The sequence below is a fragment of the Myzus persicae genome, unplaced genomic scaffold (genome assembly GCF_001856785.1).
Source record: "Myzus persicae strain clone G006 unplaced genomic scaffold, MPER_G0061.0, whole genome shotgun sequence".
NCBI lineage: Eukaryota > Metazoa > Arthropoda > Insecta > Hemiptera > Aphididae > Myzus > Myzus persicae.
Genome location: NW_019103972.1, coordinates 162,124 through 174,930, shown reverse-complemented (window position 1 = coordinate 174,930; position 12,807 = coordinate 162,124). Strand labels below are relative to the sequence as shown.

The 12,807-nt window shown below is 33.2% G+C and overlaps 1 protein-coding gene across 2 annotated transcripts in view; it reads right to left on the bottom strand.

Annotated features, from left to right (window-relative positions):
- The window catches only part of LOC111037062 (RYamide receptor-like), a 98,614-nt gene that overhangs the window by 14,422 nt on the left and 71,385 nt on the right, over positions 1 to 12,807 (bottom strand). For both annotated transcript variants that reach the window (XM_022319421.1, XM_022319422.1), the window contains one exon: positions 10,510 to 10,935. In XM_022319421.1, the coding sequence (XP_022175113.1) occupies positions 10,510 to 10,905 (396 nt within the window). In that variant the 5' untranslated portion in view covers positions 10,906 to 10,935. The remainder of the gene's footprint in view (positions 1 to 10,509; positions 10,936 to 12,807) is intronic.

The window sequence follows — 12,807 nt, the reverse complement described above, 5'->3', positions numbered from 1 at the left end:
TCTTTATATGATTTACCCTTAATAATTGTATTCGTCTATATTGTTCGTTTCACGTATTGTAACAACACCCCGATTTAATTTTATTATTATGTAATAATTGTCGGATAATATTTTTTCTTGTTCCGGAAAAAAAATATATTCAATTTTTTATTTTCTCCGTACAACATAACAAATTGATTCAGAACAATTTACGTTATAATTTTATAATTCTTTGATTACAAATAACACAATTATCGTTTATTATTTATAATTTATTTATGAGTGTTACGGCTAATTAACTTTGATCACTTGATTTTAGATTAGCAATGTTCGATTCGAAATTTTAAAAAGTTCATAAAGTTCTGCGGTTTGGAACTTTTGACAAACGAAAATGCCACATTGAAGTGCTGTAATTTCAATTTTATTTTTCAATAAGAAATTGTAGAAGGTTATGTCAAAGTATATGCGCGTATACCTATGTAAAATGTAAAATAGCATATAAATATTTCCTTTAACTGAGAAAAAAATAACTCAAGAGATTTGATATATTTAATTAAATTATGTTTACGTACAAATGTGTACATTTGTTAGCACTTAATAACATTTTGAATTTTTATAAAAGATTATTTTTCTGCGTCTGTTTGAAATTTGAATTTTGGTATAGGTACCTGCACATTTAATAAATGCTTTATAGTTTATCGCCATTAAAGTTTTAATGAATTATTTCGAAATCTTGTCATTGTTTTTAGAATACCATGGTTTCTCACAATAAAAATCACTATAATACTCTGGTTTACGTCACTATGAGTGATGCGAATCAAGTGATTAATCACCTACCATGCTATGGGTACTTTGTTTGTTTTCTGCTTTTACCAACGAACATAATTATTTTTATTTTTGAATATTTATAACAAATCTCCTAAGGTTGTATGACACGTTCGGTCCTTAATGTACTCGGAGTTTCAAATGTCAAAGTATTATATAACTGGAAATACTCTAAGGATATAATGCTTAAACTTTCATTAAGGGCTAATGCGTTTTAAACTATACATATTGTTAGTTTAAAATGTAAACCATAAGCTCTAAAATAGGACTCATAGTTTTAATTTGTGGCTCGCCATTCTTAATGCCTATTGAATGTGATTATTTTCAAGGCATACATAATATATATTGTATCTTATATGGTTTGACGCTGTGTTTATTTTAATAAATTGAGGTTCTACAACTTAGCCATCGCTTTTCAATTTTGGGTTTGCACTTTGTTAACGTATGCGCAATAACACGAAATGAGCATTTAGTTTAGGTGACTGTTAGCCTGAGTCACCAATTTCGAACGTTGTCCACTTGATGAAATTCACTTTGCTATTCTCTAAAAATTTGTTTGACAATCAGCCATTTGAAATTTTTGCTTTACGTGTCTCCTACTAAAGTGATAGTAGAGGATAGCACACAATTGATTAAAGATAATTTAAAAACAAAAATCTACAGTACAGCATATCTTGAGACGTGTAATAACAAAAAATATGTTTTACTTTTCATCATCTTTTTAAAAGTCAATATTGGACGTTTTGAAATGTCACACTGCAGTGGTGTACTTATTTTGCATATACAGCACGCCGTCATAAAAATGATGCAAAAAATAACCTGATGGGATAGGAAACTCGATGAGAACTCGGGGATAGCATATTGGTATAATATTATAACTATTGTACGATTGAAAATAATTATCAAATTGTATTGCGTTGACAGAAAAACGATATTATCTTGAGTTGAGCTATTTACTAAAATGTACGTTGGACAAACTTGCCATCTTTGATATTATTACTGATTTATTGATAATATACTTACAGTCTTATAAAAGATACGTTTTTAAAGTATTTAAATACTGACACAGATAATTATTTTGAAGATTATTTGGATACTCAGTAAAAAATATTTATGTGCAAATGCAGAAAAATGTTTTAAAAAGTATTTAAAGACACTTTCAAATACTATCCGATTGTTTACATGACATTTTTATCCTAGCACAAATCAACTGAACCAATTTTTTTACTAATTTTCATATCTCACATTAATTTGATATAATATTTTAGAGTATTATTTGGTTTATCCGGAGTCTTGGTCAAGGTATTTTAATTGTAGGTTAGGGTTAATAATTCATCCGAAAAAATAAATATTTTTATAATATACTACTATTGTGTGTTGTGATAATTTTTTTTTTATATTCGACGTGATTGAATTGAAAACAGAAAACATATTATATAGACCAAACAAGAAAAGTATTTGAAAACGAGTGTTTGATTTTTGTATACAGAAACTCCGAGAAAATATTTAAAACCGTTTTACTCGAGACGAGTACACCTCCAATGTACCCGCATCATTACAAGACTGGATGATATTGTGCCATACACCGTCGTCGTCGTCGTCGTCGTCGTCGCATAATAATAACGGCGTGTAACGTATCGTTCGTATCGTCTTACACACGTGAAATTGTGTCGGGACTAGGTATGCCTAGGAATGCGCCCCTCGTTGGATTTCGGCAAACAGGGATATCGCGTTGCGCTAAATCAAATCGATGGAGCGGAACCACTCAAGACGAAGTCTACGGTCTTAACTCGATGTTTCGCAGACAATATGTATTCGCACGCGGCTAATGGAGTCGAGCCCATATAATACGTTAATGCGCACTAGTTCGTACGTAGACGTGTACTTATTTCGTATCAATTATGCCGTGTTCGCCGAGACTCCTCCTACACGGTTTTGACGTTCGACGGAGCGGCGCCTAGCTCATTCGTGCCGTGTTACGGACGGGACAGGTAACATAATAATAATAATTAGACGTATATCGTTTAATAATATTCTAATGACGCACAATCGGAAACGTATACTGTGGCGAACGATCTAATCGAACTCCGTGTGCGCTATTGTTTAGAATTTTTCGTTTTTTTGTCGTCGCATTTTCCGGTCGCCACCGGTGGAAAACGCGATTCGTACGAAAAAGCGTGCGCCGGGAAACGGCCGATTTGACAGGCGTGGAAAAAGAAAACCGCAACAGCTGCCGAGTAAAAACAAGGAAACCCGAGGTCATAATAATAATATTATCAGTACAACTACACAACACAAACACACATGACGGATTTGTCACGTCATGTCGGCACGAAACCCGTCGTTTTCACCAGCGTATATTTACACACGTAATATCTGTTGTGTGGGTACGAACAGGACCTATACCGACACGCGCCCACTGACGTCGTCCCCGAGCTTTAAATCAACGAAACAAATATTGCGGCAGCATATTATTATTATTATTATTATTATTATTGCTACGACTGCATGGATATCCCTTTGCGCCTCGAATATCCTTTTCCACCGCCACTGCGTCTCCGCGGGTATTGTTATTTCGGTCGAGTATTCCGCTCTAGCGGGGTCCTAGTCCGCCGGCTTATTATTTCGACCTTTACATACGCCGTTATATTATATTTAGTTTGTTTTGTATACGCGTGAAAAGCGTAAACCGCAAAAGTCCGTCGCCGGCACGGTACGCTGCTGTTTGGTTTGTATAATATAATATCATATTTTACGGTGTGCACAGTCGTGTGGTTACACGAATGTGTTTAGTTTCGGACTAAAGGATGTCGATTTTCCACCCTGCACCGAAGTCCGACCGAACGCAGCCCGTCAAGGGCCTTATCAGGAGGACGCACGAACGCACTGCAAAGTGGAAAATATAGTTTGTGTTTAAGATTTTCGATTTTGTGCCGCGACATTCATAAATATAGAGTCCATTGACCAGCTATAATCAAACTCGAGGGAATAGTGCGCCCGGGTGACACCCAGCTGAAAAAAGCAGCACAATAATTATGCACTTTTTAATCCATTTTTTTTTCACCCCCCTGGAACAATGCCGACGGTACGCTAACGAAAATAATAATAATATACTTTTAAGAGGAATCTACGCCCATATATTATTTTGTCGTCTCCGTCCTACAAAATATGTATACAATGTATCGACAACTGTTTTTTTGCGAGACGACTAAATTCCGTATGCATTTATGATTTATAGAAGAATTACCAAAATTACACTACGCGCAGTGAAGCACTTGAACTGTGTCGAAGGGTTTTAATTTTTTCGACAGCACTGACCAATAATTTGCAATCATCTATTTATTATTAAAATCTAATGTTCTCAAACTGAAAACTTTAATACTTGTATTTATGTTATCCAAATAATAAACGCTACGACGCAAATAAAGTTCATTCCCATGCGTTGTGGAATTCTACTATAAATATAAAGGGATTATAGTTGTCCTTTACAAAATAGTTTTTGTTATATTGTACATTTGTAAGACGGAGACAACACATGTGAGTGTTTAAGTATGAACATTATTATTGTCTGTGCACACAATATTATAAGTTTTTTATTATATTTTAATTTTCAATCAAGTCATAATTTCGATTACCTTATGTACACCATTAGAATATTTAGAAATTTCATTACTCGCTTGAAAATATTGAAATATTGTAAAAAACCCGGTCGAAGGCACATACAATATGTTCTCACTCGTTCAAATATTTTAAAGATAGGTCGATTACATTTATATTTTATTGTTAAAAAGTTATTGTAACAAAATCGGAGCTGCCGAACACGAATTTGCTACGTGTCGTACGTTCGCCGCCAGACGGAGACAACCCGATAATACACGAGCGTGGGGTCCTTTCAAAAGTATATTTTTATTATTTTCGTTGCCGTACCGTCATTATTGTTCGTAAGGGGTGAAAAAAAAATGGGTTAAAAAAGTGCATAATTATTGCGCTGCCTTTTGTCACCTCGACTCGTCGCGTTCTTTTCGGATGTCCTCCGCGCAACGTAATGTTCTATTGTTCGTCGTCGCCATAATAAGCAGCACCTTTGGTCGAACGAATAAAAGTCTTAGCGTGCACCCGAGCTACGCACAATGATATTATGCTCCGAATGAATGAAAACATATACTATTTATCATTATATTTGCATAGGCACCACCTTTACGAGTTTTAAATAATAATATATTGCAAATAACGGCATGTATAATAGCTATACAGAACCCGTACGGTGTGTTTATATTATATTTTCAGAAAACGTGAATATAATAATAATTGATAGCTGCTCAATACGTCTTACTTGGATGGTGGATAAAATTATATTTTGTAATAGTTTATTTCTACTTATTTCACGAAATACGTCTTAAATCACACTGTAGTGACTTCAATGTCAGATATATTATTTTGTACTCACTTCAACTTTTTCCAATAACACGTTCATGTATTTTAATATATAGAGGGTGATTCTTTAATAATTGAACACTGGTTATTTCAAAATGTTTTTAAAAAACAACAATTTTATATGGTTTTAAATCGTTACAAAAACATCATTTAAAAATGGAATATATTTTTTAATGATTTTTATCCTTAACATTTTTAAGTATTTTATTTTTTTGAATGACAGTAGTACCTATTCAGTTTTAATTTCATATTCTAAAGCAGAATATACTTCTAAGTTTTTCGATACATAAAAATCGAATTTAGGACGAGTATATCTAAGTATTTAATGTTTTGACGAGTGGAGTAGAATGGTATGCGATTACCCCGAAAAATGTTGGTCCGCTATTGGTACTAATATTACCTTAAATGCTTATAACTCGTAAACTACTTAATTTAAATTCAATTTACTTAGAAAATTATTCTGATTTTTGAGATGAAATTAAAACTACACGGTGTAATTAAAATAAATAAAAACATAAAAAATGTTCAAGATAAAAATTATTGAAAAAGATGGTTTTTTAATAAAAACCTTGTTTTATAATGACTTGAAATCACTTCAAAAATAATTTCAAAAATAATCATACTTTTTGAATAATGAGTGTTCTATGTTAAATGAATTTCTCGGTATACATTTAAATAAATGAAAATATGATGTTTTATAAAATCGAAAATAAACACGAATATTTCTATTATACCGTCCGAAGTTATAAGTTATCCGAATGAATAAAAGGATTCGCACCCGAGCTAAGCACAATGGTATTATGATCGGAATGAATGAAAACATGCTATTTATCACTATTTACGCAGGCAGCACCTTTACAAGTTTAAAACAATAATATTATATTTATAAAACGGTATTTATATAATACTGCTATGTCGTTAAGCTGTGTTTTTAGTATGTTTTCAAAAAATGTGAGTATAATAATAATTGACAGCCGTTAAACATTTTCTCGGACTAGTGATAAAATTACATCTTGTAATGATTTATAATATATTTCACCAATTTCTTAAAGTGAAATACATACGACTCAAATAGCTATTTCGACGTCAGATATGTTTTGCGCCCACTTTAACTTTTTCCAATAACACAACCACTATACATAGGTAAACATTTGAATAATATAAGAAAATATGATAACTTATAAATCGAAAATAAACAAGAATATTTCTATTAAACCGTCTGAAGTTTGGCGAGTAGAAAGTTAATTTAAATTAAAAAAACATTTTTTTTATATTATTTTGTTGACGATTTCGTTAAATGTACACCAAATAAAGACAAATGAATATTAAATGGTAGATATTCAAATCAACTTATGAGCATGTTTAGAAACACAGAAATATTTATGAAAAGCAATAAAGAAACGTGAAAATTTATGGGTTGGTCATATGTAATATTTAGGCATATAAAAAAAAACAATTTAAATCAGTGTTTATTCGGTGAACATACGTGACAATAATCATAAACACAATTCGTACTGTAATAAGTTAATAAGTTATTACTAATAACCTACTTTAATTTAAGAACTTTGGGAGTACGAAATATTTCAAATATTTCTAACAGCCACAGCAAGAGTAAGATGTAAATAATATTGAAAGTTATTCTAGTCTATGACTGGCAACGTCCAAACTTACGAAATGAATAATAATTGAACACGATACATTATTACAGACAATAGAAATAGATAATTAGTAAAATATGTTAAAACGTGTTATATTCAATTATTACTTTCATAGATTTCAAAAAATAATAAAAGTTTTTTGGGTTTTGCAAGATCCGACTGTACCTAATCGAATTGCTGTTCGGTGATATGCCGAGTAAAGCGAGCATGCATACAAGAAATTACTTAATCTAACGAAATACGGAACTGAAGTGTTGAGCAAGAATCATACTGGTTAAAAGTGTTTTCAAAAGTACCTATAAATCAAGTAGTAACCTTCATTATTTCAGAGTTTTACGATTAAGGAAAATGAGCTGTGTGGTGCATAAGGACTAAGAGATTTGTGGATTTCGAATAAAGAAAATTACCAGTCGGCACCGAGAAAAGTAGCCAGTTTATTATTAGTTTACTTTTGTCTTTTTATGGAGACCGTATAATTGAACGAAGTCATACGCGAGACGACTTGAAGTTGAGAGGATTGGGCACTGATTTATTTTGTTGCCTTTCACACACGCGCAACATGCCGAAAACTACCCACTTTTTCGGTACGATTGAACCCTGCAGTGAAACGATAAAACAGATTTGAATCCAGCGTGAAGTGCGCATGAGCTCGATGTGGTCACTTTTTCGAATATCGCTTTCTAATTTCTGAACATTTGAGTTGAAGGTTTGAACATAATACAATGAAAATATTTTAACGTATCATTTGAAAAATAACTAAAATTAAATCGTAAAAGCGGTCTGATCGATCATTCCGTACACTTTTAATTCTGTTTTTATAATATTTATCGATTCTCTGTACACCGATCGTACTCACGTTGGCACCGATGGACCCAAAATGGGTAGTTTTCATGTTGCATGTATGAAAGACTGAGACGAATTTATTAAAATGTCAGTACCCAATCCCCTCAAGAACAATTTCGACATAATTATATCTGAATCGGAAAGACATAAGCTGCGGTCGCTGTTAATGAAATCAAAAATATTTAATCCATCTGCTGTGCTCTAAAATCACTATTATAATTATAATACAGTTGGAAATCAATAATAATTATTATCAAGAGAGAGAGAAATGTCTTACTCAATATAACGTAATATTTGTATGCATTATTACGTTGTTTTTTTTTATTTTTATTACGGATCGATTATTAATTTGTCTCAAACGAATTGTTTTCAATTATTGCGTTATACAATCATTAATAAATATACATACGTATTCAACATTTCAATTTTATGTAAATCACATACATGCATCGTTATACAATGGCGTATTTTCAGTCAAAACAGACGCTGGTAAATTTTATTAAATTGCTCTCCCACATTGGGTGCCTATACCGAAGGTACAAACACACACTCTCATACACAAAATCGTTTACTCTATAAAACCCTTTGAATTAATAATTAATTTTCTACAGACTGAATAACAGTTATTAATAGAATCATTTTCCTCATCTGCCATGTGCCATTATCAGGAGTGTGGGTTGTCAGTAATATTATTGTCAGTATATACGAACACAAATGTACTGTTTAAATTTATTGAATTCCCATTGATACGGAATCAGGACGAGATTTTTTACTTGTTACTATATAGGTTACCGGTATAATAAACGATGCCGAATGTTGTGTTGATTATAGGAATCGCAATCCTTATTTTAAAGGATTGTCTAGTATTTGAACGAAGCGTTCCCCCGGTAAAAGGCCCACACTTAAGTCCTGTATTCTGGATAATCCATCCTATATGTACATTATTTTAAAATCGTTTCAAAAATTCAATTTTTTATTATTATTTAACATTTTAAAATATAAATGTTGATCAATAAATGATTATATCTAAATAACGAATCCTTATTATTTATTTTAATTATTTTCGTTTCAAGTAGGTACTTATTGAAGTATAGAATAAATTTAAGTGAGGAAAGAGAAATGTTACATCAAGGTCAAATGACATTTCATAGTTACCAAAAACAGAAAATCTATTAATTATTTAAAATGTAAAAATAAAATTGTACCTGGTCGGATTAAATAACTTTTGAGGGACTACACCCTTACCCCTCCCCGTTATTAACATATATGTAAATTAAAAGTATATAAGTATAATTAAAGTGCCCGTGTTTTCAAAAAAATAATTCTGGGATCTCTAGTACATTGCTTATATCTAAGTATATAAAAATAAAATAAAATTGTAAAACTGTACTTAAATCATAATATTACAAAATTAGCAAGAAAAAAGAAAAACGTGTTTAGATTAAATCCGAGCTTATTGACAAGCGCGTTAGCACTTATTGTGTTAGTCGAAAATAACTCGAGGGTAAATAAATATAATTATTCCGGGGTTGTTGAACGTTGATACCCCTCTATTTTACTGGGAACGATTCAAAACATTTTCCTTTATAAACAACAAACTCGTCGAGTAACATCGGTATCGATCGAAATCATTAGCGTGGTTCTTCACGAAATTGTTGTCGAGAAATCCCTGCTACAGGTTTTCCGAGAATCATTTTATGTCCACACGAACGTCACCGTCAATATACACGCTGCTCTAATATATTATAATAATATTTATTTATAACGGTGCTATAATAATTTATTATAATAACAAATAGAAAATAAAAAGAAAAAACGCATTATTAAATACATTATCTACCGAGAACCCATGACCGGTGTGCGAAGACAGCTCTGAAAAATCTAAATACTAACTTATTATAACAAAATAGAAACGATTACAATCAAATGCCTCACAGAGCCACGTATTGCCTTTGCTCACACTCCAAACAACAAAAATTACGCAATCTTAAAAGTTATAAATCTATAATAATCCATAATGTTCTGTAGATTTTATTAGTATAGATATCTTGAGACTCAGAAGGTCCATTAAGTTTCTTTTTTCAACTACTATAGATTTATACAGGTGAATATCACCATTGATTTCGTGTTAGCTATCGAAAATCGAATAATGTTTCGTTTATATTATAAACACACAGGAATGCAGAGTCGTCAAAATCTAGTAGACAAAGCAACCCACCGCTCGTTGCTGGGGGATTTATTTCAAATTAAGGAAAATAATATTGAAATTATCGTCTGCTGATCAAACGTACGACCAAAGGCAACGACTCCGATATAATCTCTTCACGATTGTAGCTATTATATAGACGCAAAAACTATTCGACCGATTTTGACGAAAGTTTCTTAGTCGAGGGATTATTCTTAAAGATATCGGAAAAGTTTAGAGACTACAGTAGTTCGAACCACGTTCGAAAATTACCAAACGCTGTATCCAATTCGCCTCAGGCGCAGTGCCCATCTCCGCGGAATTAGTTTACAAAACGATGAAGCACACCGATGGCCGTGTTTCTTGTTTGTTCATTTTTCTCGGTAAAAGTCAGGCTTTACAGATAGTCTCCTGCATAGTATTACGTTTGTGAGTCGCTTTGGAACGATATGACAGAGAGTGTATCGTCCGACAGACCGCCACCTCCACCGCAATCTCCACCACCGCCCAATCACCACCACCACCATCGTATCCACCGCAGCCGCCACCATTACCACCAACCCCGCCTGCACTATCACCACTCACCAGCACGGCTACCGCCTGGGCGAAGCTGACGGTGTGGCACAGGTCGCTGCCGAACGGCCAGTACTGCAGCAGCAGCGTAGCGACGAACGAGAACGGGACGCAGAAGAGCGTCATGAGCAGGTCGCCGACGGCCATGTTCATGATGAACAGGTTGGTGACCGAGTGCATCTGCGCGGAGAACATGACCACGTGGCACACCAGCCCGTTGCCGACCAGCGACACGACGAACACGATCGTGTAGGTCAGGTAGACGAGCGTTTGGAACGGGGCCGTGCCCAGCGCACCTTCGATCTCGGAGTGACAAGACATAGTTGTCTCGTTCCACTGCACGGTGGCCGTAGTTCCGGTGACGTTCCACTGTGTGGCCGTCGACTCTTCGCGGTCATTCTCGATCATGACGCTGCTGTCCTATTCGCCGCGGGACACCTGTAACAAAATAATACGAAAAAAATAACAATAAATAAGATAATTATTGCAAGTTTATCTTGTTATTTTCGTTACTAGTTAGTAATTGTTACTACGAGCAAGTACATTAATTTCGAAGTGAAAATTCTCTTGGGAGGGTCTACTCACCGCTTGAATTATGCGAGTAAAAGTGGGAAAAGTGCTAGTGCCTCTTATACCACGGTCCTTGCCCGTCGACTACGATAAAATGTCTAATCCGACGGTTATCGATATGAATCTAGCAACAGTCACGCGAGTAACATCACTATTTTGCTCACATGGAGCTCTGCTATAATAAAATTTAATGTAAACCAATAATCAAAGTTTATTAGTACATGTTTTCACTTCTGTCTACTGTCCCAAGACAGTAATTTGTCGTCGTACCAATAACTCATCCCGTATAAACGAGGAAAAATTGTTACTGTAATTAAACGTAAGACAAAAATTGTGAAAATTATATGGATAATAAAATATAATTTGAGTAATATACTCATGTACTCAATTCCCAAAAATAATCGTTACCTAAAAATTGTTATTTCACGTTTTTAATTAAATTACTCTAAAAAAAATAGTGATATTATGAAAATTGTATGGATAAAAAATAATTTAAGATTTACTTATGTCTGAAAATTAATTAATAGAAAATTGCTTTGTACTGACGTCTGTGGGCTTGACCACTACAATATTATGAAAAAAGTTTTTACGTTACAAATTAATTCACTCCAGAAACATTTTGCAAAATAAGCTACTCGGCCTTAATAACCGTTTTTTTCATCAACGTGATAAAAATTAGATTTAAAAATTGGCTATTTTGATTTTCCAAAAAAAAAATAATAGAATTTAAAGTTCGGTTAATATTGATTAGAATAAAAGTTGTTTCCTTTGACAAGTCACTCTGTTACATATTTTATACAGGGTAGGGAAAATAAACATAGGTATATTACTGAAGAGGTACATTGTAAAGAAGATCGGAACAACAATTTTTTTTTCACATATCTGGGGAGGATGTAAAGGCAGGTAAAATACGAAAATAGGAGTTCACCAGTGCAGGCGCCATTTGTCGTCTATAAAAAATTATTTCGATTTCATTTTTCCTCGACAACATTTTTCCCGGTCAAAGCCGGCTCATAAAAAATGTAAAAACAATAATCTAATCAATATTTATGTGATAAAACAAATTATTGATTTTTTTTTCATATTATGAAACATTTAAATGAACAAAAAGAGAAGAAGCACAAACACAAAAATATATAAATGTGTACGTGCTAAGAAATATAATATTTTAGAGTGTGTTGATTTTACAATGGAAATGGTTTTTTTGATTCCATTTTGACCGCTGGACGATGCTACAAATATTTATTTCAATATTACGTTTCGTACCATACCAAAAAGAAAACACTCTTTCAAATGGACTTAAAAAAAAGATTCAAGTTATCTATGTGTAATGTCTATTTTTAATTAAATTCAATGGAAAAAACTGATCACGGACACCAATGGTAAAAGATGGTTGGAACCAGCAGAAAGATTACCTCCTGGTAACAACCTAGACTGGCCGGTATGGAAGACACTGAACAGACTGCGTGTTGGTGTAGGACGGACAAAAGAAAATATGAGAAAATGGGGATATGGAGAACAAGACATAACTTGTATATGTGGGCAAGATCAGACAACGTCACACCTACTTGTCTGCCCAAGAGGGCCAAGTCCATGTACACAAGAGGACCTTATGATAGGCAACAAGAAGGCGGTAAATACAGCCATATACTGGACCAAAGAAAATATATAATTAGCACGCAATACTTGTTACCATTATATTAGTGTGTTATTTTATTCATATTTTACTTATTTGATATT